General features: G+C 37.3%; 1 protein-coding gene across 3 annotated transcripts in view; it reads right to left on the bottom strand.

The window, feature by feature from the left end:
* Nucleotides 1–24854, bottom strand: part of BABAM2 (BRISC and BRCA1 A complex member 2) — a 162526-nt gene that overhangs the window by 31545 nt on the left and 106127 nt on the right. For all 3 annotated transcript variants that reach the window (XM_071739394.1, XM_071739393.1, XM_071739395.1), the window contains exons 8-10: nucleotides 8556–8655; nucleotides 6630–6700; nucleotides 5003–5085 (exon numbers count right to left, since the gene is read on the bottom strand). In XM_071739394.1, coding sequence (XP_071595495.1) covers nucleotides 5003–5085; nucleotides 6630–6700; nucleotides 8556–8655 — 254 coding nt within the window. The remainder of the gene's footprint in view (nucleotides 1–5002; nucleotides 5086–6629; nucleotides 6701–8555; nucleotides 8656–24854) is intronic.

The raw sequence follows: 24854 nt of genomic DNA, 5'->3' as shown, positions 1-24854 counted from the left end.
GAAATATTTTGGTGTAGGCAGAATGACACACGCTCAGGAACTTTCAAGACCACATTCAAAGAAATATAAAGCACTGAATGAAAGCACCAGGAGTCAGAGGAAAAGACACCCCCCCATGGCAGACATTTATCTGCTTTGCTGAACAGTCAAAAAATCACTCACAAGCATTAGAACCAAGTGGCTTTTTACTTCTGCCAGCCACTGCTGCTTTGTTAACCTCATTTAGTTTCTCATTTAGAAACAAAGTGACATCCTTATCCACTCTTTGCAGACTTTTTTTGATCAGTATTGAACTTCTCATATTGGACTCCTAAAATAGGTATTTTGTAATGCTTGATGTTTTCTGCTGAGCTATCCTGCTTTCCTGACACCAATGGACATCACTCCATTCTCCTGTCACTTACTACTCACATCATTGTGTTCTTTCTTTTTTCCTTCTCCCTTAGTTTTCCCAGAGCCAAAATTTCCCATTTTCATTTAAGAAACAATAAGAAGAATTAAGTAAAGGTAATATGTAAAGAAGCCAAAACATCTTATTAGGTAAAAGCCCACAGACCTAATGTAAATATTTGACTCAACACTTGGCCTTCCTTTCAGGGAACAACTGGGGAAGACGACAGTTTCTTCCCCTCTACTTTTTCTTGAAAAGGCTTCACTTTCACAATCAGACTTAATTTCCTCAAAAAGATTAAAAAGATTTTTTTTTCCTTGGAACTTTAATTATTAATTATGATGACTGCCAGGCATTGATACTGAGGAAGAAGAGCGACTCTTGAAGGCTACCTTCTTTTCAGCTTCCAAAAAGTATGTAAGCAAATCCTGTATGACAGGCAAAAAACCCTAAGAAACTAAGAAACTCTAAAACTACCCACTCAAATGTTTTCTCATACTCCAGTAACACACAGGAGTCATTGAGCATATTCCAAAAGCATTGAATTTTATATCAAAACAACAAACACCAACTACTTCTCACGTTTACATTTAACAAGATCTGTAGGTCCTCCATAACAGAGAGGGCTCTATGGTCAAAACTACAGGAAGATAAAGGTATACTGAAGTATTTCTGGGCTCCAAATTGCTCAGATAAACAAGTATTTCTTAACCATTTTTTTTTTTTAAATCTCAGGGGTTGTGGAGTTATCATGGTGGGCATGTGATCTTTCAAATAGGAATCTGCAGAAGCAATTTTAAAAAGTACAGTAAACACAATCTTAGATGAAAGAAAGTACTTTTTCCTTCTCACATAAGCTCTCCTAAACCCAAATAGAAAACATTTGGCAATCAGACACAAGCTCATCTAGGAAAAATCCTCCATTTAAGAGTTTCAGAAACCTCCTTGCTAGCCATTTACTACCACAAAGCCTAACTTGTTTATTTGAACAGCTGCTGGAGGAATTGATGAAGGGGCTCATGAATGTTCATCAGGTCTGTTCAGCTAACTTTCCAGAGGCAGGGCAGTCTCCTTTAAAGGGAAGCTAACATCTTAAACTACACCAGGGAACTGATAGAACAAATTACTTCTTCAATGCTATCTTATTTATTTACAGTGAGTGGGCACACATTCCTTTTTCTCTCCAGAATAAGCCGCAGTTTCGTTGCACAGCAGTGTAAACTTGTCTTCCAGCTACTAATGATCTTTCCCCAAAAGTCCTATTTTTTCCCCCTCTTCCTCCCAAGCTTCATCTAACAAGCGTGGTACCAAAAATTCTGTGTGTCTTTATTTTCCAAGCTGTTTTCTGAATCTGCAGACAGATGTGCTAATCCAGAACCTGAAGAGGTTTGTGTGAGCAAGCCCCAGCTGTTTAGCTCAGACCACCAATTCAAACCACCTAAGTGGACTGCATTGGCATGAATTGCTCTGCTGATAAATGCAAGCAGATAGCAATATCCAAAACAGGAATGCATCAGAAATTGGTATTGACAACTTCCACCAAGAAACCCTGAATCTGGAAGAAGGTGTTTACCCTGATACTTAAAGGTATAGCCTCCTATAACCCAAGTAATGCTCTAGGCCCTTTGCTTACTTCTCTCTCCTGTGTGTAAAACTTCTTGTTGTTATGCTGACAATTTCTGATCTTTTCTCTGTCAGAGGTAACCATATAATGTCACAGACAGTTCAGAAGACAGAGGAAAAGTTAGTTCAGTTGGCACTCCCCTAGCAGGAAAGGTCATTTAATTAAACATTAGCTGTTACAAGACCAGCACATTGTATCACTGGATCTCCTGGGCCACTGGCATTACCCAACACAGAAGCTGAAGTGAGGCCAGGTCAGAAGCAGCAAGTGTTCCCAACTACGTCTATGTCTGAAATCCCCCACAAATATAAGATACGAATGCTGGCAGCTTCAAATATACTCCATCTCCCAAAATACTGTTCAATGAAACAAACCCTTCTTAAATTAATATCTGTCCTTTTCAAGATGTCTTAAACAAGTAATCACTAATACAAGCAGTGTTTCATTTGCTATTGCAACTGGTCCCACTTCTGTCAATCTCCTTTGTGCTGATAACCTAAAAATCTTGCAAGATAAAATTAATCTTTTAATTAAGATTAAATTAGATAATGTAACTTGCTTTTGTATTTATATGTAAACACACAGAACATATGCAGGAACAAGAATATGAAGAAATATCAGTCTCCAGAACCCAATCACAGCTGATTTATAAACTAGAAGAGAAAGAAATCAGCAGTATATTGTAGTTTACTTTACAAAGCTTCATACTGGACTTACTCATAAATGGTATCAATATCAAAAGCACTAAGCATGGTTAATGATTTCCTCTTCCATGTGGATGCATTAGTTTCTCTGAATGTTTATTTCTTCTGCTATAAATCTGAAAGCACTTGATCATTTTTTAGAACTAAACCACTACAGCAACAGTTCTACTGATGGCTCTTTGATCTAATATAATTCTTTTAACAGCTACATTAATCTAATGATTAATTCTGCACTTCGGTAGTTCTGGTCTTTTAAGGTAGAGTGGGTTGGTCTTTGCTCTTCATTCAGTAACTACTGCACAAATTATTTTTTAAATCAAATGAAACTGTTCTGAGTTTATTTGGCTTTTACAGTTCAGAACTACTTTCTGAGTGATTTCACTTCTACGGGGTCTTGCTTCCTACTTTCCAAACATGTTTGTAACTTTGAATGCAAATAGCCACAAAACCACCTCAAAGTTGTTTTTGAAATCTATGAATGCATCTTTTAAGGAAAACACAACTCATGTTCGGGTTAAAATAGCTTATACTTTCAATTACACCTAAAATTTTAACCAAAATTCAAATGCTAGCACTACGGTTCCTTTCAGTTCATTTACCATGGTGCTTGCTGTACATTGACCTATTTATTTTCCCCTGAATATTTTCTCTACATACCATAGTAAATATATAAAGTAGGACAGTTTTCAACTTAGGGCTATCTCTCCCAGACATTTTATTAGACGCTTGCTAAATATTCAACCATAATATACATAGTTATGTCAGTGGTTAAGAGATGAAAGCCTACATTACTTCACTCAGGAAATGAAGTGCAGGTTTCGGTCCTTTCATTGCAATATCCTTCAGTGCATGGAACATAAATGTTTTTGCAGTGGATTGTTCAACAAGTGGGTGATGCAATGGCTTACACAGCTAAGCCACAGTATGATTTCTAAGGCCACGGGGTTAATACATAGTGATAAAGTATTCAGTTATAATTGTAGCTTTCATTCAGCTAAATTGAGCATTGTGAATATTACTCAGCTAAAACCTACTCTGTTATTTAGCAGAAATTTGAATTTTGATTGCCTTAAAACCTGCTTGAGCATCTATTAAGTTACATTATCCCACAACAAAAATCAAATCCACGGGAACTGTAACACTGATAAAATTAAGCCAAACATTTTGGGGAGTAAGAAAGACAGGAAATCTTCAAGAAGGCTGACCATAAAAAAGCATCATCTCATGGAAGACCATCATCCAGTGAACAATTCTCAACTGTATTTGAAGAGTAAGTAAACACTTAATAAGGACCAATTTCCAAAAAGCATCAGTTTTATTTCTTTTTAACCACAATGTAAATCATACTAATAAGATAGAAATCTTTAAATTTCAAGTTTGAGTTTTCTAGACCTCTTATATTCATTCTGTCTCAAAATCTTAGTTGATAAAAAAAGGGATCAGTGAGACCTTTATCATCTCCAGTATAAGACAGGGTGAAGGACTTTTCTGAACAATGGCATGCCCACTTCTTGCTTTAAAAACTCTGTGACAAATTTCACATCATTAAGCCACCATTAGTTTTCCACATGAAAAGCCAGCTGGCAATTAGAAATTACACAATCTGAAATAATCCAGTGCTAGAATGCTAACAAACACCAATGTTGCAGCTGCCCAAATTGCATCATAATTATTTTAAACAAAGAAGAGAAGTAAAAAATTAAAAAATAAAGGGCAACATGGCTGAATTTCCTTGGACCGAAGATCTTTGATATCTGTGAATCTCAACCTACCATAGGGAAAAACTGAGACAGTTCTGCCCAAACAGTTTCAGTCTAGGAATAACTTTTGGCTCTTAATAACAGTACAGTGTTATTTCTCATTTAATATATTTTACATACACTAATGTGTCATTATTATCACTATCAATGCATTAACTCCTGACAATTATAGAAGTTTTTAGGTATTCTCAGGTTATGTCCTGTATTGGCCCCCATTACTGAAACTTTTGAAAGGATGAGTTTTAACTGTGAACTTAATCTAGAGACAAATTACCAGAAAACCTTCTCAGGATGCTTTTGGTGTTCTCTAAAGCAGGCACTACCAACATGGATCCTGTCCCCTTCTCCAAATACAATCAGGATTTTCTGTTTTCTAAGTATCATGCTCACATCAAAAATAAATTAAGCACTGGATAAAAATAGCTAAAACTTCTGAATTGTTTCCTTTGATTATATTTTTTCCCTTTTGAACTTTTATCTTCTGGAGGATAGACATTTATGCCTGAGGCAAAGAGTTACTCACTGTGAACAAGGAAGCAAAAATCTTTCCACATCAGCAACAGAGTAAGCTTTGTGAAGCCTTCTGCATCATACTCCACCACACCACTATCAAGAAAAAATAAAAAAAATAAATTTTTATCTACCATACATTCTAATACCAAGCAACAGACACGCATATATTCTGTATTACAAGTATTGGTTTGTTGCATTTTTGTTCAGAAATATACATGATTTGTTTATTTTATTTTTATTAACAGTAATAATTTTCTAGCAGAATGAAAATTAAATTAACCTTTAATCTTAATAATCTTCTTACTTATGCTGGCATTGGAGTTTCTTGCCCAAATAAGGGCCACATAATGTTTATATAAACACGCTTTGGGATGAAAGGAAACCTCCTAATGCATCTGCAGTGCTAAAATTATAAAAACTGAACACACACAAATTCTCTGTATGTTACCCAAATTAAGAGAATTTATTAACTCTGTGGTAAGAGAGAGGGTAAAACTGAAAATGTGCAGGCTGAGAAGAGTTTAAATTTGAAAATTCAAAAGGTTATATCTAAAACAATCAAGGCATGAGAGCCTACAAAAAATAAATCTAGAAGACTTGTTCTGTAGATGGATTAACTCTCAAGAGTTGGTATCCTCTAAAATAATATCCTCCCAAGCAGTGTCAGGACTCATGAACCACTTTGCATGCCAAATAAAGTCATAGGCAGACCTGGGCCATTTCTATGAAAACTGTAGTTTCTCAAGGGAAAACAAATACCATGTTTTTATAATGACTGAGCTTGTTTAGATTCACCATCTAATGATATGTCCAATTCAATTTCTTGCTATCTAGATAGAGTTGTGTAAAATTCAGGTGCAAGCTATAAGACACCTGTCTTCCTACCCTCACCTGAGAAACCTGAGAATTGAAGGGCTCCTGAATATCCTCATCATTTGGCATTATTACTTTGAAGCAGAAACTCACTCAGAAGGAGAAGCCTCCTTCTTACAGTGAGGTAAAACACTGCTGGTCAGGCAATTGCTGTCACATCATCTCCTGGACTCTTGGTCAAGTCAGGATCTAGGTGGGACCCTAGTGCCTACCCTTGACAGTGCCAAGGCCCCCCTGATCAGCTGTCTGTGAAGCTCATCATGCCAGGCCATGGACCTCTGAACTGCAGGAAATCAAAACAACCTGACAGATTTTTTTTTTCTAGAGACAACATATGGCCCAGTGGTGGGAGCAGCTGGTCTCCCAGTCTTCGCTTTATGCACAGCAGCAGTTTCTGGCTCCTGCAAGCCTTGGAACTGCCCTTACTTCCCCATTCTCCCACCTCAGTCACTGCCTATAAATGTAAGCCCTCTCTGGCCATTTATTTTAAAATAAGGACATTTCTTTTGCGCAAGAACATTCCTACTGTCTTTTTCCCGTCATCAGCTATTTTCCAGTTAAATCAGATCAGAAGCTGGCACAGAAGTGAAGTAACACTGAACTTCATTCCCATACTGCTTCCAAGAGACAATCCACACGCAGCATTCTGCGAAAAATGACCAGATTTCATCTTGAGGACAGCAGTTATACAACCAAAGACCATCCACAGAAAACAACATTTTCCCTCCTGCTAGAGGAAACAATGCATCAAAAAGAAAACTTACGTTCCAAAGTGACTCAGGAAAGCTGCAATATATTCTCTTCTCTTATGGTATCCCTGAATAACATACTGTACCTTAAAAAAGAAAGAAACAAATCCAGAGCTATAAAGAGACAGAAGAAGTCAATGTTCCCAATTTTTCTTACATTCCTTCTTAAGGAAGATTCATGCTTGACATAGTAGTAATTCCAAATCGTACATTTAACTAACGATTTCCCTAAAGGATCCTAAAATCTCTTTAAAACACACAGTAGATCATGCACAAAAGAAAAGTACAACATTGCCTTGCTGAAGTCTGAGCAGGAAGTTGCAATGGGGAAATTGTAATTACCTGAACCAACAGTCAGTTACATGTCAAAATAACATTCTGGTTATAAAAGGAAAAAAAAATTACAACTGATCTTGGGTGTTTTCTGCCCTCCCAACAAAATCTTAACACTAAGCTCTCTCAGTGGTTTCATGCTGACTCAAGGAGCCATCTGCTTAACACTGAGCATCAGTTTCTGAGGCATTCTGGGTTTTGAAAGACTTCCATCCAGACAGAGACAAAATCCAACAATGCAAAACTTGGAAGACTTAAGGCAAAATTCTCCTTGAACCATGTATGTCTTCATATTGTTTTGAATGGGATTACTTAGCTGAACAGTGTGAACAGGGTTTGACCCATAACAGAAACAGTGCACATGCTGTCACGCTGCAAGAGCATCTGGTTTACAACTGGGTACTTCAAGCACTTAGGATATGGTTTCATATGTGATTCCCTATGTAAATTGCCTTGCCTTCCAGAATGAAAACTAACATTTTAAAAGCCTTTTTTTCCCTACTGAACATGAAAAGGCAGGAAGAATATTTTTTTGGCTATGATATACTAGAAATCCTGGGCTGCCAAACACTTTCCTAAATTTTTTAAAAAGGTATTGATAGAGGCATTGCCGACAACTTTCTCATACCCCTTAAAATTAAATTTTATCTATAAATTGAGACTTATTTGATTTAAAAAACCCTATGAATCAGAAGGGTTTCAGAACAACATCTGAAATGTTATTCTAGGAAAAGTAAAACATATGATAAGTTTGATTAAGGGACTTTGTTTAAGGAAGGATAAAAACAGCCCTGTGTAGTTGCAGATTTTAAAAACAGAAAGTAATTTTTACAGAAAACCACAACAAAAACAGCTCTAAAGATAGATTCCAATATAATTATGGCAACGTATTTTGAAGAACTTCTAAAAGAGAAAATTATTTTTTTTGTTTGGACAAATGAAGGTAAAACTAATATCTAAATAGGAGGTCTCTAATAGGCAGACTCCTAGAAGTTGGTCCCTAAACTTTCATTTGAAAATTAGACTTCAATAATGGAGAAGCTTTCAAAATATGAGACTCACTGATTTTTGTTTAAACAGTAAGTTAACCAGCATACAATCTTTTCAGCAACTGTGAGTACCTATTACCATATAAACATCCAAGCAGACTGCTGATTCAGTTCATTTGGATGAAACATCTAAGAAGAAAATAACTGAAAGTACTGAAATCCTACTATAATTACTGTGGTATGGGAACTTAGATATGTTCCAACTGGAAAAATAATATTCAAACTGCACAGTTGTATTTACTGGCAAAATTGATGCTACAATATAGTGTTCTATGACATTTAATCCGAACTCATAACATGACACAGTAAGAAAAATCCACTCCAGGATCTGATCCAAAATGCATCTGTTGACCTAAAAGATTCATTATATTTCAGTGCTCTATGTAGGTGCTCGACTTTTATCATGAAGGTATTCTTAGAGTAGTTGACCTTAAAGTTTTCCTTGCTTGGACTACTTGGAAGAAGAAAAACTATGTCTATAGAAATGCTACAGTGTGTTACTGCAATAACACATAAGGCCATAAGGGAAAGGAAAACTGAATTCTCTTGAGTAGCTTACCTTGTTTGTCAGCAGCTGGCATACTTGGGGTACATAGTCAATAAGACAACCTCCACCAGGAAAGGCTGGGATGTGAAGGGCAGACGATCCTCCAAGTGCACTAGAAACAGAAGTGAATTTAACAGTACATTACAGGTACAGTCTTTGGGATCTGAAAGTGATTTCTACACTGTCCTCTTTCTCAGTGCTGTGATGAGGAAGTGTATTTTATGCTGCGGCAATATAAAAACTATAGAGTGATATGATCTATAAAACCAGGTTATACCATGATCCACTGTAATTAGGCTACTTTTATAATTAAGAGTATCACTAATGCAACACATTCTCTCATGAAGAAGATTTTCCATTGTAAACAGTCCTGTTTCTAACCCCTCATTCGAGGACATTGAGCCTCAAATAATTCAAAAAGCCCACTTCAGCCAAACCAGCTAGAAATATTCAAAATATTTAGCCCTTTCCCAGGGCTGCCCTGCAGCCTCAGTGGTGACATGAGAGCTAGTGGGGGGAAGGGGGGAGGAATGTGGTATCCATTTTCTTGTATATTTGTATACATTTAGTAATTTTTTCCTATTTATCATTACTGTTTCATTAAAGTTGTGTAGTTTAGTTTCCAACCCATAAGTCTCTCTCCCTTACTCTCTCTCCTTTCTTATCAGGGAGGAGAGAGAGCTTAATAGAGAGAGTCTGTTGCTCGGTTTAATTGCTGGGCCAGTGTTTGGTAAATCTGGTAACAGATTTATTGGCTAATAACCCCTCATTCGAGAACATTAAACCCCAAATAATTCAAAAAGCCCACTTCAGCCAAACCAGCTAGAAATATTCAAAATAATTTGGACTGAGAAGCAATAGGTAGTGAGATACAAATGTCTGTCATGTCATCTACTTTATATTTGGCCCCCCAGTACAACACAGTAGTTAACCTACTAGATACAGGCAGTAGGCCCAAAAGATTATTAGGCACCTGGTTTAAGGGGGATGCTGAAAGAAACTGGTTTGTTCAGTCTTAAGGGAACACTGTGGAGGGAGGGAATATTAAAGAGGGCAGTGGAAGGTATATTGCTATTGAAGGCCAATTGTTGTCTTCAATTATCTAATGGAAAAATACAGAGAAGAGATAGCCAGAGTCTTCTCAGAAGTGCATGGTAACAGAATGAAAGGCAATGAATACAAGTTGTAACAAAGGCAATTGGGGTTAGCTATTAGGAAAAATGTTTTCACTATGAGAGTAATAGCATACTGGAAGACAGACCCAGAGGGGCTGGGAAATCTCTGTTTTCAGAGGTGCTCAAAGCTCAGTTGAACAACTGCCATGAGCACACTGATCTCAACAAGCCCCGCTCTGAGAGCCTTGGCTAGGTAACCTCCAGAGGTTCTCTTCAATGTACATTGCTCTATAGTTATATTTCCTGGTTCTGTGACTGTGTCATCCCCAGAAACAAACAATACAAAGTTACAAACTCTGTCTATGCACAGACTGTAAATCTGAATGGTAGGAATCCACAGAAATAAGGTAACTCCAGAGCTATATTTAGACATCTTAATCAATGGCCTTTATCATTGGACAGAAGACTGAAGCATGCCTGCTGTTGCCAACAATAATGGATTTTTTGGTTTAGAAAGGTCTAGCACTTTTTATTTAAACCAGGCCGTGTAAGACAACAACTTGAGGAAGTCCATGATGCTCTCTTTTAGCAGTATTGATCTTCAATCTTTCTTACAGTCTTTTATGAATCAAAAGGGATATGAATTTGCATTGTATATTGTGGCTTACATCAGGCACTGAATGTCCTGAAACTTTTTGGGTGAAATGAAAAAGCTTCAAAAGCTAAATTACTTTGTTGTCTCCTGTTTACATGCTGTTTCCATGAAAGATCCAACTGGCTGGAAAGAAGGTTCTCTGCAAAATAAGGCTCTTGCTCTCCAATGGGACCTGCCCTTGTATTTTCCTCAGTGCTTGATAAGATATCACACTTCACTAGGTATAAAGGTTTAGAGTCTTGCATCTCTTTGAAGGAACAGAGCCTACATAAATCAAAAAAACCCCAAACTCATAATGAGGTGTATGGAAATCTGCCACTCAGGCAAAACAATCTGGGTTCAGCAGACTGTTCACCACATGGAACCGTTCTGCAGGTCTGGATTTTGCATATGCAATGATGAAAAAAAAAAAAAAGCCCTGAGTACATCACAGCTACATTTAAAAAAACAAACAAACTTTTCCAGCAGAAGTATGACTTGAATGGGATTTAGAAAAAAAACCAAAACCACCAGAATTCAGTTTCCTTGCTGTTACCCTCTTATTAAACTACTCACTTAATACGATTTTGCTACTTGTGGATGTTAAAACAGTGAAGCATGACCAATTTGAGTATTACTGAATTGGAACACTTTTGAAACAGTAGTTTGTTCATAGGAAACTGAAAAGTATGCTGGATCCATCAATCTTTAATGTCAGAGAATACTGTTCCTCCTGGAATGGTACAAGTGGGTTGTACCTTACTTTAAAGCTTTTGGTTTATTAGAGTCGTTAAGTGCTTTTATTAGTAAATATTTTTAAAAAATCCTCCAATCTCATACACAGAGAAAATGGTTCTGCCCAATTAGCATTCTGCTTTGACTCATGTGCAACTGAGCCCAACTGCCCCCTCAGCACAGAGATACCACTGGAGATGTTCAGATGACTACAACAGGAATTACAGGCTCCTCTCTCAGTTACAGTATCAAGGATGAAATTAGGGGTAATATCTAACAGATTTGATATGCAAAAAAGCTTCTACTCCTATATCACCAGCTTCCAATACATCTTCCAGACTAAATTATGATTTTTTAATAAAGATTTGCCACTTTGTCTGTGTACATCTTTTGAAAGTAATCAGTCCATAAAAACTTGTTCACAGAAATGGCAATTCAACCCTTCTCAAATGAAAAAGAGAGTGCTACAAGGTGTGGTTTCTGAGAAAGAGATTCCTCCACAGAAAATAGGCTGGAATTTCTAGTATAATTATCCTCTGAAAACAGAATAAAGCTGTACAATATGTAATTTCTGTTCTGCAGAAATAATTATGGGTAGGGAAAATTAATAGTGGACAGGCATCTTTGTTTCCTCTATTGGGTCAGAGAACCTGCTTATTAAATATTTTAATAAAACATTGCATTTGCACAGGACTTTGCCTCTGACCATCTCTAAACTTCTTATAAACATTCAGTTATTAAGACTCATCTGCCTTTTAGAAGTGATAGTTATCTTTTATTTTAAATATATAAGGAAGCTATTGCTCAGAGTATGATTTGACTATGCTGTACTATGTCATGTCATGCAGTATGTGCATACTTCACAATCATGAGAGAAGGAAAGAGGCTATAATAATTCCTTTGTCCCCATAATAAAGCTGCAGCTGAAAAAAGAAGTGACTTACTCGATGTCAAGGACCTGTAAAAGGAAATGTGTAAAACAGAAAATGACACAGGGGAATTTAATCATGCAGCTCAGTATCTAATGCTGCTTTTTAAAGTCTCTCAAGGCCAAATCGAAAGAAAAGGTGCAGAAAAATAAAAATGCCATAAGTCAAGGAAACTCTATTATCCAAGAGATCCTACCAGTGCAAGATGAAGATTCCTGCATATCAGAACTGGTTACCAGATAACCAAGCCTCTCAAAGGATGGATCTTACCTCTGTTTGTGATTAAGCTTTCCTTCTTGGTATCACTGTTATATGTGTCTCATAAATAAAACACATTTTTATCCACAGGAATAAATACAACTATCAGGTTAAATGACATTCATTGTATCAAGACCATAAAAACCCCCAAACCAACCAAAAAAAAAACCAACCCAAAACCATCCAGAGATAAGATGACGATGTTATTTTGTTTTTAAAACCAGACAAATTAATTAATATTGCTGTCCTACAGGGGCCAGAGTAAGTCTAGTTGCAGCACAAACAATTGAATTTTTTTTTATTTTTACATAATTTTTCCCAGTAGCTTGGTACTCCTTAAAGGCTAAAAATCTAACAGATGTTGTTAGTGGCTTTCTATAATTTATCATAATTCACAAACAACATCTTTGTGAATGCTGCTTCATTAGGGCTGGTACCAGAGGAAGATAAATACATGGTAGATCTACCTATGAGGTAATATTGTGAACACATTGGAACACAGAGATAAAGACCTCTTGGACCCAGCATTTTAGTCTGTATTGGGTTTGCATGGCAAGATTTTGACAGCGTGGAGCTACAGGCTCTTGTGAGAAACTGCTAGAAGCTTCTCCTAAGTCCAAGAGAGCCAATGCCAGTTGGCTCCAAGACAGACCTGCCACTGGCCAAGGCCAAGCCCATCAGTGATGGTGGTAGCACATCTGGGATAACATATTTAAGAAGAGGGAAAGATAAAAACCTGTGCAATTGCTGCAGAGATAGAATTTGTGAAAGCAACAACTCTGCAGACACCAAGGTCGGGAAGAGGGGAAGGAGGAGCTCCAGGTGCCAGCACAGAGATTCCCTTGCAGCACATGGTGAGCACCATGGTGAGACAGGCTGTCCCCCTGCAGCCCAGGAAAAGTCCATGGTGGAGCAGAAATCCACCTGAAGCCCATGGAGGACCCCACGCTGGAGCAGTTGGATGCCTGAAGGAGGCTGTGACTCTGTGGGAAGCCTGCACTGGAGCAGGCTTTCTGGAAGGACTTGTGGCCCTGCAGGGGACCCAGGCTGAAGCAGTCTGTTCCTCAAGGACTGCATCCTGTGGAAAGGACCCACACTGGAGCATTTTGTGAAGAACTGCAGCCCATGGGAAGGACTCATGCTGGAGAAGCTCATGGAAGACTGCCTTCCTGCAGAAGAACTCCATGTCAGAGCAGAGGAAGACTGAGTGTCTTCTCCCTGAGCAGGAAGGAGCCATAGAGACAACATGTGATGAACTGGCCACAATTCCCAATGCCATCCCTGACGTGGGGAGAAGGTAGAGAAATTAGGGGCAAAGTAATCTGTGCTTGGGAAGAAGAGAGGGGTGAGGGGAATGTGGTTTAAGATCTGTTTTTATTTTTCATTACCTTCTTGGATTTGATTTGCAATAAAATCAACTAATATTTCCATATTGAATCATGTGCAAAACAGATTCAATATGGGAATATTAGTTGATTCCTAGTAACTGGTGAGTAATCTCCCTGTCCTTACCTCAACCCATGAGCCTTTTGTTGTATTTTCTCTCCCCCACCCAGACAAGGAGGGGAGTGGCAGAGCAGGTTTGGTGGGCACTTGGCCTTCAGACAGGGTCAATCCACCCCATACTCACTTCCTGTTACTCTAAACCTACTTGGCTCTGCAAAACAACTTCATACACCTCATTTTAAGACAGACCACAGACTCCTTTGCAGCAAGTGCCTGCCTTCCTGGTTTTCCAGAGTGTCAGACACAATGCGGTCCTGATCCATGACGATCTGTGAATTAAAACAAATTTTGTAATGGACTCAGGACTGAATTCAACAAGAGCAGCATCCAGCCTGCATTAATAGCAGTTTTATTCTGCAGCACACTGAAATACAAGTCCAGATTGCATAGCCGAAATATGTTTACATTTCTGCTGTTGACTGGTACATTCCAAGTGATTTGGTCTGTCTGTCTCTCAATGGAACTATTTATTCAGGCCTGCATAGAAAATGCAAAATTCTTTCCCACTTCTTGATAGCTTATAATTACAGTAAAACATCTTTCTCAAGAAATGATCTTTTTTGTAAAAAAAAAAAAAAAAAAAAGACATAGCATGTTTACAGAAATGACTAGTTTTGTTCTTGAGTATTTATGTGTGAAAAAGTTATTTCCCCTTCCTTAAAAACATCACTTCACTAGAGAAGAAGAAGGGTGCTTTGGGTGGTTTGGCAACGTAGATTTGAAAGCACAATGCAAGATGCTCCTACTTCCATCCCTACCTTACCTCTTCCCTACAATTCTCCCCATGCTCTCCTGAGTCTCCACTTCCCCTAGATTCATACCCTTCACCCTACCTTCTCCCTGGAATCCATTTTGCTTCCCCATTTCTCCAGGCAGAAAAATGCAGGTTTCTCTAGACTGATGGGAAACTTCCGAGTTGAGTCTGAAAAATGAGGATTATTTCTGACTACCTCCTACATCTTCTAGGGTCCCACAAGAATGGTGGCCACAAGAAAATGTCCCTGCTGACTGCAGGGAGTTTGGACTAGGTGACTTTTAGAGGTCCCTTCCAACCCAAATTATTCTATGATTCTGTAAGAATAAAATATCATGGTTTATAGTTACATGCTATGGGTTACAACACTGCACTTAAGCACCTGATCACCAGTAATACTGTATATTTATTTTGCTCTCTCTCTACATATTTTTTTTTTGTCTTTACCTGTTACCATTCCTCATCAACCAAAACTGTGTAAGCTTTTCCTCTGAAAGAAGTATGACAAAGTAAAGAACATCAGAAAGGTTTAATGGTCTTAAAAGGAGGTACCTTACACAATGGCAGTTATTTTTGCTCCAGGGAAGGAAAGAGTAAAAACCATGTATTTGGAAAAGAGATTCAGCACTGTAGAAGACCCATACTTATCCCTGAATGCAGTATGAATGTAGCATTAAAGAGCTTTATACCAAAAGAAAGTGGCACATAATACCGATTGCACTCAAGAATGTCCATAATCCAATGTATTCTTTCTGCAAAACCCACATAAAACAGGGAAATGACAATTTCAGTTATTGTAAATGATACAGTTGAGGGTTTATCTACCTTTGAAAATATAAATAAACAAAAAACTTGTCTCTGCATGGAAGGATTTTTTATACAGGCTTAAAATAACTAAGAACCTTTTCCTCAGTGTGGCCAATGTTAAAACATGTTCACATCTACCTACTAGTGACAGAAAGTAGACTTTAGACTTCACAGAATATAGCCCTTGCTTTTGCCAGGGTACACCCTACTTAACTCTCTCTGAATTTTCACCTGCTTTATTTTGAAACTGAAGCACACTGCAGACCTACACAAGCATTTGAAAGGTTTATTACTCATGATGGCTATAGCAAGAGTAGCCTGAAGCATGTGGGAAGAAATTCCCTTCTTTTTGCTCTTTTTCCTTGCTTTGAGACTCATGTTATAGGCTTTGATCTCCTTCCCTGTTCTTGCTCTCCTTCATTGCTAAAGTAAATAGTTCACTTTTTTTTTTCTTTTGCAGTTTCATCATTTTAGAACATTACACCATTTGGCACAGGAGACACGAGGAACCACATCAAATAAAAGCACGTGACCACAAAAGCTGCCTTACCAACCATGATCCCAGATTTGCTGTCAGTTTACCATTTTTCAGACTTGCTCAACCATAACCAATCCTCCCTATCACACGAACTACGTGGTGCTTGGCAGAAGTCTTTGCATAGTGCTTCAATCAGCAATACACAGCGTAAAAGTAAAATAACAGAACATTACTCTTGTTGCTAAATATCAGTCACTCTAGATTTGTGACTGTGTTTTCTCCCCTTTCTAGTAATATTCCACTTAAAGTAAACCTAATTAATGTATTGCTTGTCCATACAAATCTACTATGAGGAAAAGTGTGTAAAAAAAAAGTTTCTATTTGTAATGGAACAGTTTTTCCTTATAACAGTTTTATTTCATCATTGGTAAAATGGAAATGTATGCTTTCAGCTAACAGACATACTCTGAGGTAGCAACAGTGCTGAGTGCACAGAAAAAAAATACAATCACAAACAGACCTAGAGGGAAAGTTAAGCCAAATCTACTCATTTGGAGACACAATCCTAGTCAAATTCAGACTAAAGGAATCTGTATGGATTGTTAGTAGAGCTGGAAGGATAATACCATTTTTTCTTCCCTGATTGACTAGAAGTTCAGGGTGAATATCTCTGAGCTCCACCTGAATAGTGACTGGAAAAAAAATGAAATAACAACTGTAAAAAGCAAATACTAAAACCAAAATGTATTTTAGTTTCATGGACTGCAGAAAACTGTAAGACAGACTCACTGAGCTTTCCTTGCAGCTTTTCTGCTAATTTCCTATTTTCTAGCAAGTCATTGTAACCAGTCTCCTTCTCTGCTTCCCCATATATAGTATCCAAATTCCTATACCGAAGTAAACTGAAGTTTAATAACATTTCTAGAATAGTATAAAAGCTGGGGGATGAAGTCATCCATATGTGCTAATGAATACTGCTTTGTTTGGATTATTCTAGCTTCTGTATTCAGCCACAGGTAAAATTGTAAAGAAAAAAAGTAGTCTTCTAGAATGTAATCCCCATTGTAGACAAAGTCACCATACTGGGGAAAATTGACTTTGACTGTACAGAGTCTGGATTATATCTGACTTTAAACTAACTGACTTAAATGCAAACCATAGTTCATATGATCTAATATTGGAGGATTTATGGGGATAGGAGCTCTGTCCGCAGGATTCTCCTTCTGCTTGACGGAAACAAAACGAAGCAGCATCAGGCTAATAGATAACTAACACTATAATTAAATTAGAATATGTTTCTTTTCTTCCCCTACCTGTCCAGTCTCAAAGATGCAAGGGAAAAGAACAGATAGTAGAAATGTAGTAGTATAAATGACTGAAAGGATTTTTCCTTTGTTTAATGGGCCTTTATATGTAGAAAGGTTCTGCACAGAGAAGACCTCGAGGGCTTCCACTGACTCACTGAACAAGTGAAACGTGGGCTGATAGTGATGGAAAAGTGAGCCCTCCACTGTCCTCAGGCCTGGTGTTGTCTGAAGAAACAAAACCACTTGAGGATAATATTGACTAAGCAGCTGATTTGAGACATGATGTTACAAAGCAGTGGCACGCAGTATACAAGCACTCTGCCTAAAATAGCCATAACACTGCTTTCCTCTCTGAGTGAGGGGATTCACCTCTACAGAGTGCTCTGAAGCTTACAGCAGAGAGCCTGGGCAGGCAGCCCAGCAGAATTGATTGCTCTCTGCCAACTCCATCATATCTCAAGGCACAAGCTACAGGAGAGGTTCAAGTGAGTGCAACAGAAGCTATCAGCAAGTGTGTGCAGCTGTTTTAAATACAGGTTAACTCACCTGTGCCAACACCACCACTCAGTAACACTGCACCATGCACAAATATTGATCACTTGTTCATTCAGGCAATAAAAACTCCAAGTGGCAACTATAAAAGCAGTATATTTAAAACTGATTCAAAGTAGTAAAAAACCCTCGTGCTTCATAGAATTATTTTTCATAATACAGAATGAACAAGTTCAAAAAGTGAATGTGAAAAGTTCCACAGGCTATAAAAAAGGGGGGTTCTCTCTTACAAGGCTCAGAAATTCTGACAAAGTTTGCTTTTGTGTTGCAACTTACTACATTCAAGTCCCCCTTAATTTTTCTACCGAAAATTCCAATAGCAAGGTGTGTTACAAATTTAACACTCCGAGTCAATCAAGGCAGTTTGGTCTTGGAAAGACTGCAAATAAAAATGAGAAATCCTTAATAAAGGAACTGAATTTAAAGATACTTTTACTGTATCACAAAAAGCACAGTGGGGACTATGAGAAACCTAAAGAAAAAAACAACAACAAAAAAACCAACAAAAAAACCAACCAAACAAAAAAAAACAAAAAAAAAACCTGGGATGGAATGAGAGCATGAATTGCAGCACAGAGGCTTAAGACTTCAACACTTATGATAGTGAAATATTTATTTACAAAGCATTTGCTTATTTCTTAATGGAACCTTGGTGGCAAATTAAAAGGAATGTGAATGGGAAGAAGTCAAAAAAAAGCTTCACAGAGAATTACATATATAAAGGAAATAACAAGAAAAAAAACCCTAAAACCCCAAATTACCTAGAAAAGCTGTAGGATAGAAACCCAGACAAGCTGAGCAGCAGCAAACATCACTGAACAAAAAAAGGTACGGATAGGGCAGCAACATGGGCAGATAAGAAAAGAGAACTGTCCTATTTTGCTTTGATGCTGTCCTATTTTGGTTTTCCTTCCAAAGGAGTTAAAAAAATGTTATATAAACATGAAAAAAAGTATTCAAGATGCCAGGAGAAAGACTGTAAGCATAAACTATTGCAATTGTCTTTTGTAGGGATCTCAGGAAGAATAGCAAGTGTGAAAGAGACTGGCAACTTGTCTCAACTAAAGCAGACAAAGATTCTGCCTGAAGAAAGAATGAACTGTAACCTAACTACAACACTTTTTCATCCAGCACTGACTTGGGAAGCCAGCACAAAACTGGGGAGTTGTTTAAAATTATGTGCTATTCCCATTTCTCCTTCACATGGACTGTGAAGAAGGAAAAGTTGAGTCTGTTAAACGAAAATTTGCTTGCCAAATTCCTGTTCTTTAGAAATGTACTTTTAATGGCATTAACCTCTTTTGAAAGTGTAATTATAATCACCTTAATTGTGAATATGCTGAGGGTCTTCTAAGCAGAAAGAAGAATACTATGCATTTACTCTTATTCTTCCAGAAAAATGTATTGACTTGAAATGCTACCTCAAAGGAACTTAAAATGGATTGCACATAGTATGAAGATAAGGAACAGAGGACTTTTGCATAAACAAGAAAAAGATGACTAGAGCAGTGGTAGCCAGTGATCAGTACTCTCTGGAACAGTAGAACACATTAAACTAATGAAAGGATTGAGGATTTATTTATGGTGAGGATCACTGGGAACTCCTCTGCACTGAAGCCTGGGTGGTTATGTTACACTCTGCTTGTCATTGTTTAAGATACTGATCTGCTCTTTTATAATCCACTCTGCTTTAGTGATGGAGATCTGCCAAACAATCCCACTGAACACAGTATTTATCACAAATGTATGTTTATCAACTCTCATTACCCATCCATAAAATGACTGATATAAGTGAATAGCTGTTCTAGGATGATATCAGTTATATTTACATCCATATGCCCTACATCCATATGCCCTACATACCTGTAATTTCTTGTCAATCTTCAGGTATGCATTCAGTAATATCCAGCTTATTATATTATGACTATCCACATGGCAGGCAATTTTCTAAAACTTGTGCTAAGCCCAGCTAACCCATGGTCTTTTTATCACAAAGCAGAAAAATGAATCTCAAAAATCTGTGTGACTCCACTGCCTTCCTTGCATGCTGTTCTCACCTTTTTATGAAGAACTACAGTGATTTCCTATAACTTGCAGCCTTTTACATTTTATGATTACACTGGTTTACATTGTTTCTTATTTTATTTATATTCCTTAATCTACCAGTCAAATTACAGTAATGATTTATTAATCTTTTCCTGATACTTCCTAATGCCTAACACTTCCAGTGACATAGCCATTTTGTAAGAACCCTATTTCTTGCCTCTGTGCTAAAGCAGTGCTGTGTTGTAGACCTCTCCCACACAATGAAATATTTTCCCTTCTCCCCAGGCCAGACAGTAATCCTTATTTGTGGATCTCTTCTATCTGTAGAAACATTTCATGTAAGAAACATCCTGTCCCCTGCATCATCAGCATCACATTTGATTAGCTTACATGAAGAACAAGAAATGCAAAGTCCTGAAAGGGTAAGAAACCTTGCAGAAATATTTCAGAAACTAAATGAGAGCAACATGCTGGAAAACTTCATGGACATGAAGTTGAGTATTTGGGTCATTGATAAGAATGCCTGAGGGAGGCAGAAAGTTAGAGGAGAAAAATGTTTTTCTTTCATACATCTGGCTTCTGATACTGATTTCCATGTGTACTCAGCATGATTAAGGGGCATTCTTCTACAGATCTCAAATTTGGCTTTATCTTATGTTCACAAATTATATGGAATGCTACAAGTCTGGTCTGGTGCTCCTGTGAAATGCTCCAAGAGGCCTAGCAAGCTCAGGTTCTGTGAAAGCCAAATATGTTCACATGTGGATGCAAGGCAAGAGAATGTAAGGTTTTCATGTAAACACAGCCACTGTGGTTTGACAAGCTAATAAGAACCATCTTAAACCCTTACTCACTAAATAAGCCCATGTGAATCTGCTGGGATGGTTTTTACTGCCTCTTTCAGAATCTTCACCACAGGCATTTGGGTAAGTGTGTTTTGCTCCTATCAACATAAATAGTTCAATATTCATCCTAATATATTATCTTCAAAACAGAGGGAAGAAGAGATGTGCATCACATCCCACAGTGTCAGCCTTTGGTAGGTGGGAAGACTGGCAATATTTCTCAGAAGAAAACACTGGCACTTTGAAACCCTGGTTTACATCAGAGGTAACAAAGGTTCCTTCCAGAACAAGGCAGATAGAAGTTTACTTTTAAAAGAAAAAAGGAAACGCAGAAAATAAAAAACCCCACAGGCCTTGATTGTGTCAAAACACACACACCCCAGAAATTTTGTAATTTGCAATTCAGAGCAGCTCTTAGTTGGTCAAGAAGTTAATAGAAGCATTCCCAGGACTTCATTATTAGTGATGCCTGGATTTTTTTCATGGAGCAATTTCATTATGGCATTATGGGCTGCAGAACAAAGAATGGAGTGAAAATCCTTTCCATGATGATTTCCAGCTCACAAATACAAACAGTGCACAAACCTGCACCAGTCAGGCCCCAGTCAAATGTACACACCTGCATCTGGTAAGCTCCTTTTAATGCAGGCCCTCTTGCCTTCAGAAACTGCAAGTATCTACATGGGCACCCAGAGAAAAAAAAATTCCAGCTCTCTGCTAGTATCCATCACCACCTTTTAAGGGATTGATTGATTAATGTTACTGAATGTTTAAGGGCTTGGGTGCATTTGCAAGTTGAGTGCTTAGAGAATGAAGTGGCTTGTATGGTATCTGCAAGTAGATATATTAACAAATAAATATTGGATGCTTTGATAAACCAGCTTTTTTAGTCAAAGAAGGACATTTTCAGAAAGCTTGTCAGCTTTTAAGTAATTAATGTTCTCTTTTAAGAAGCCTGAAGATACCAGGATTCTACATCTAGAACAGCATTCTGAATTACATATCTTCTTTTTGGAAATTTTATTAAAGCTCCTAAGTCCTATAGGTATGTTAAAAAAAAATAATACAGTGCCTCAAGCACAAATCAGAAGTTTTCAGTAAGAAACTGAAGAATAACTAAGGAATGGATTAAAATACAAAATAGCGTGAATCTTACTTTCCTGCTCCTTCACTCTTAAAATATTAGAAAGCAGTTTCCCTGTTTTCTTTCCCAACTATTTCTTCCCTCTCTCCTTCCAAAAATTGAAAGCACCTTATTTTTTAAATTTGGTAATAAAATGAATCAGCTATGCCATTGTAAAACCAATGCTGCTATGAACACATTCTAAAAGGATAACTAAATGAGGTAAAATAAGTAACTGAATGAGGCATTTCCTATGAACTATAATAAAAAATCAGGAGAGGTGTGAACAACTTCAAGGAACCCTTTCTGCCAATGGTGGCTTATTTCCAAGTCAAGGTCTACCACTGGTCAATAGGTTTATTTAACAAGATAAACTGTATACCAAATCCCATTATAACCATTCTTTGTGTCAACTTTCTGACACTGAACTGCTAATATTATTAGTTACCATTGAGCCTTCTAGAGTGATAATCACTCCAACCTATGAAGATGTCTAGACAGTATTTGTATGTGTTCTTTTATAAAGTTCTTTCACAATGGATTAATTTTTTCTCCCCCCTTTTTAACTTCTGCATGATAAGAATGATCTCCTAAAATTATAAATATCCACTTGCAACTGAACTGACGATTAAATGGGCTTGTTAAAGCTCATTTAACTCTTCCTTCAGTCAAATCACTTCAATGATTTAGCAACCCTTCACCCACTCTGCAGTATATGAGAAAAACGTTTTTACTTATTACATCATAAGCGGAGTGGCAGCTAACACTGTTCTGTATGTGCCCATTATCAGGAAGCTGTTATAATTATCTTGTGTGGCTAAAGGAACAGAATGTGGTTTTAACATAACTTAACCTATGAATGTGTTGCAGAAAAAGAATTTCTGTCCAAGGTGAAATATTTTAATTTTTGGCTGAGAATGTTTCTATTCAAAGTCCATCTGGCTGTTCCTACCAGCAATAAATACTAAAACACTGTTGGAACTTTCTGTGTTACCCATGCATACATTTAGATAACCTGTACTTTTATTTCTTTGAAGCTCTTTTAAGTTTGATTTCTTTATAAATTCTTTAAGGAAGAGCCTACACTGCCGAACAGTTTGATTTTACTCATCACCTCCATCCTTGCCACTGAATGATACAACTGGCAACCCCCAACTTGCATGAGGAGCTTGTGTTTGTCATTTGATAAATCACCATAAATACAAAACAAGCTACATTAATATATTTAAATTGTAAAAACTAAAATTGATCATTTCCTCTTTAAGATTTCTTCACGCATGCAGGCTTAAAGCTTGTCATCTTCCACTTTAACATCAAGTCACTACATTGTACTGGAAGCCACAAATTCTGTGTTTTAACCCATTTGTGCCAATAATTTCTGGGGTATATTAAGCAGAAAGCCACAATGATTCTTTCTATCTTTGCAGGCCTGAGAAATAGATAGAGGACTTACAGAGCCCATGCTAGGAAAAAAACAAACAAACACCTGACCTCTGCAAAGCATTTGCAAAATAACACATGAACTTACCCCACGGCCAGTTATCCATTTTCTCACTTCACAAAATGTAAAGACAACATTGCACACTGTCTGCACTATCTCCCTGTAACTGCATAACTGCATGATTTCAGACCTAGACAACTGCACAAGCTCTTTTTATTGTGAAGATTTTGTCACTCACAGAAGCTATTTTTGAATAAACTAAAGAATGTAAAAAAATGAAATGGCCATTATTATTTAAATCTGCAAATAGCATTTTAGAATTTTAGTTTACCTGCTAAGGTAAGGCAGGAATAGCTGATTCTGGGCTTCTACAAACTTAGGTTATTATTTTGTTGTGAAGACTGGAGTTCTCAGAAATCATATGTTCTTTGCTTCTTCTTCTGTTTCCTGTCTTCAACATACAGGCCATCATTGGATGTTTTTTAGTGAATTATAATGAATGTGTTAGCTTATGAAGATTTTAGGTCTGCCAAAAAGCTGGAGTAAAAAAGAAAATAGCAAACCCAACAAGAACAAAAAAACAGAGTTCTGAATTTAAATCTAAACTTTCCTGTAGAGAGCCTCTGTTCACTGGCCTCCTCTCGTCCAAATGCCTGGAAATCTGACACTACTACATATACAATATCACTACTACAGTTGCTGTTTCTTTTGCTACTGGTGAATTTTAATTTTACTTAAAAATTGTAGAGATTATACGCACACCAGAGATATCTTACACATCTCCTTCTTTCAGATTTTCCACTTCTTGCAAGGAACTCCGAGTGATGATGCAGTTCCAGAATGCTGTCCATGCCCAACTTCACTTCAGAACAAGAATGAGTCACTGGGTGTAAAAAATCAGCTCTTTTGTAATGCAGATGAGGGAACGACATACTTGATCCTTATTTATTTAGGTAAATTCTAACTCACCATTGTTTAAAATAAAAATGTGCTTAGAACCCTAGGATTTAAAAGTATTTTATCTAATATATTGTTTTCATGCTGAAAAAAGGAAACAATGGGGAGGTAGGGGTTTTAAAAAAAATAATCTAATTCTGATGTTAGAATTTTTTCCAAATCCCACCAAAGAATTAGAAATTTCAAAGTTTTAGTTCCCACACAACCAGTAATTCAGTTCTCCCCTGCAGGTGCAATAAAATGCAATGTTACCAGTCTGAATGCCAGATCAGTCTACAGACATGAGCTGCTAAAGCTTGATGAATTGCTTCTTTATAATGCACGAGTTTTATGTGTGTAAACATAATCTGTAACATTCCAAGGATGTAATCTCTGCATTTAATTTATTCTTGAATGCCTGCTAGTCAATGTTTATCTATCTGTATTTGCTGTATTATATCAGGAACATTTAAAGCAGAAATAACAAGGAAGTTCATGGGTAACACAGCTATCAAAGTTTGGATTCCAATGGACTTCTACACTGCATCAGATTGACTTTTTAACCGAGTTGTGTTAAAGCACAGCCGGAGTTCACTCCTTATTAAACGTCAGAGAAACCACACAGGAAAGATGTTCTAAATGCCTTTGCCAAAGAAAAGCTTCAAATGATGTTCATGCCTTGTAAGACATCAGAAAATATATCCATGATACACATCTTTACTTAGAAGAGGTTTTTTTCCCCTGATATTTAATAAGGCATGAATTCTCACTGAAGGATTTCCTGGGATTAGAATGAATATTCATAATTTGTTTCTCCCACATCGATTCTCTTTTCACAGAATACA

This window comes from Heliangelus exortis, chromosome 3 (assembly GCF_036169615.1).
Source record: "Heliangelus exortis chromosome 3, bHelExo1.hap1, whole genome shotgun sequence".
NCBI lineage: Eukaryota > Metazoa > Chordata > Aves > Apodiformes > Trochilidae > Heliangelus > Heliangelus exortis.
Note: the sequence above shows the minus strand (reverse complement) of the source record. Positions and strands in the feature narration are given on the sequence as shown.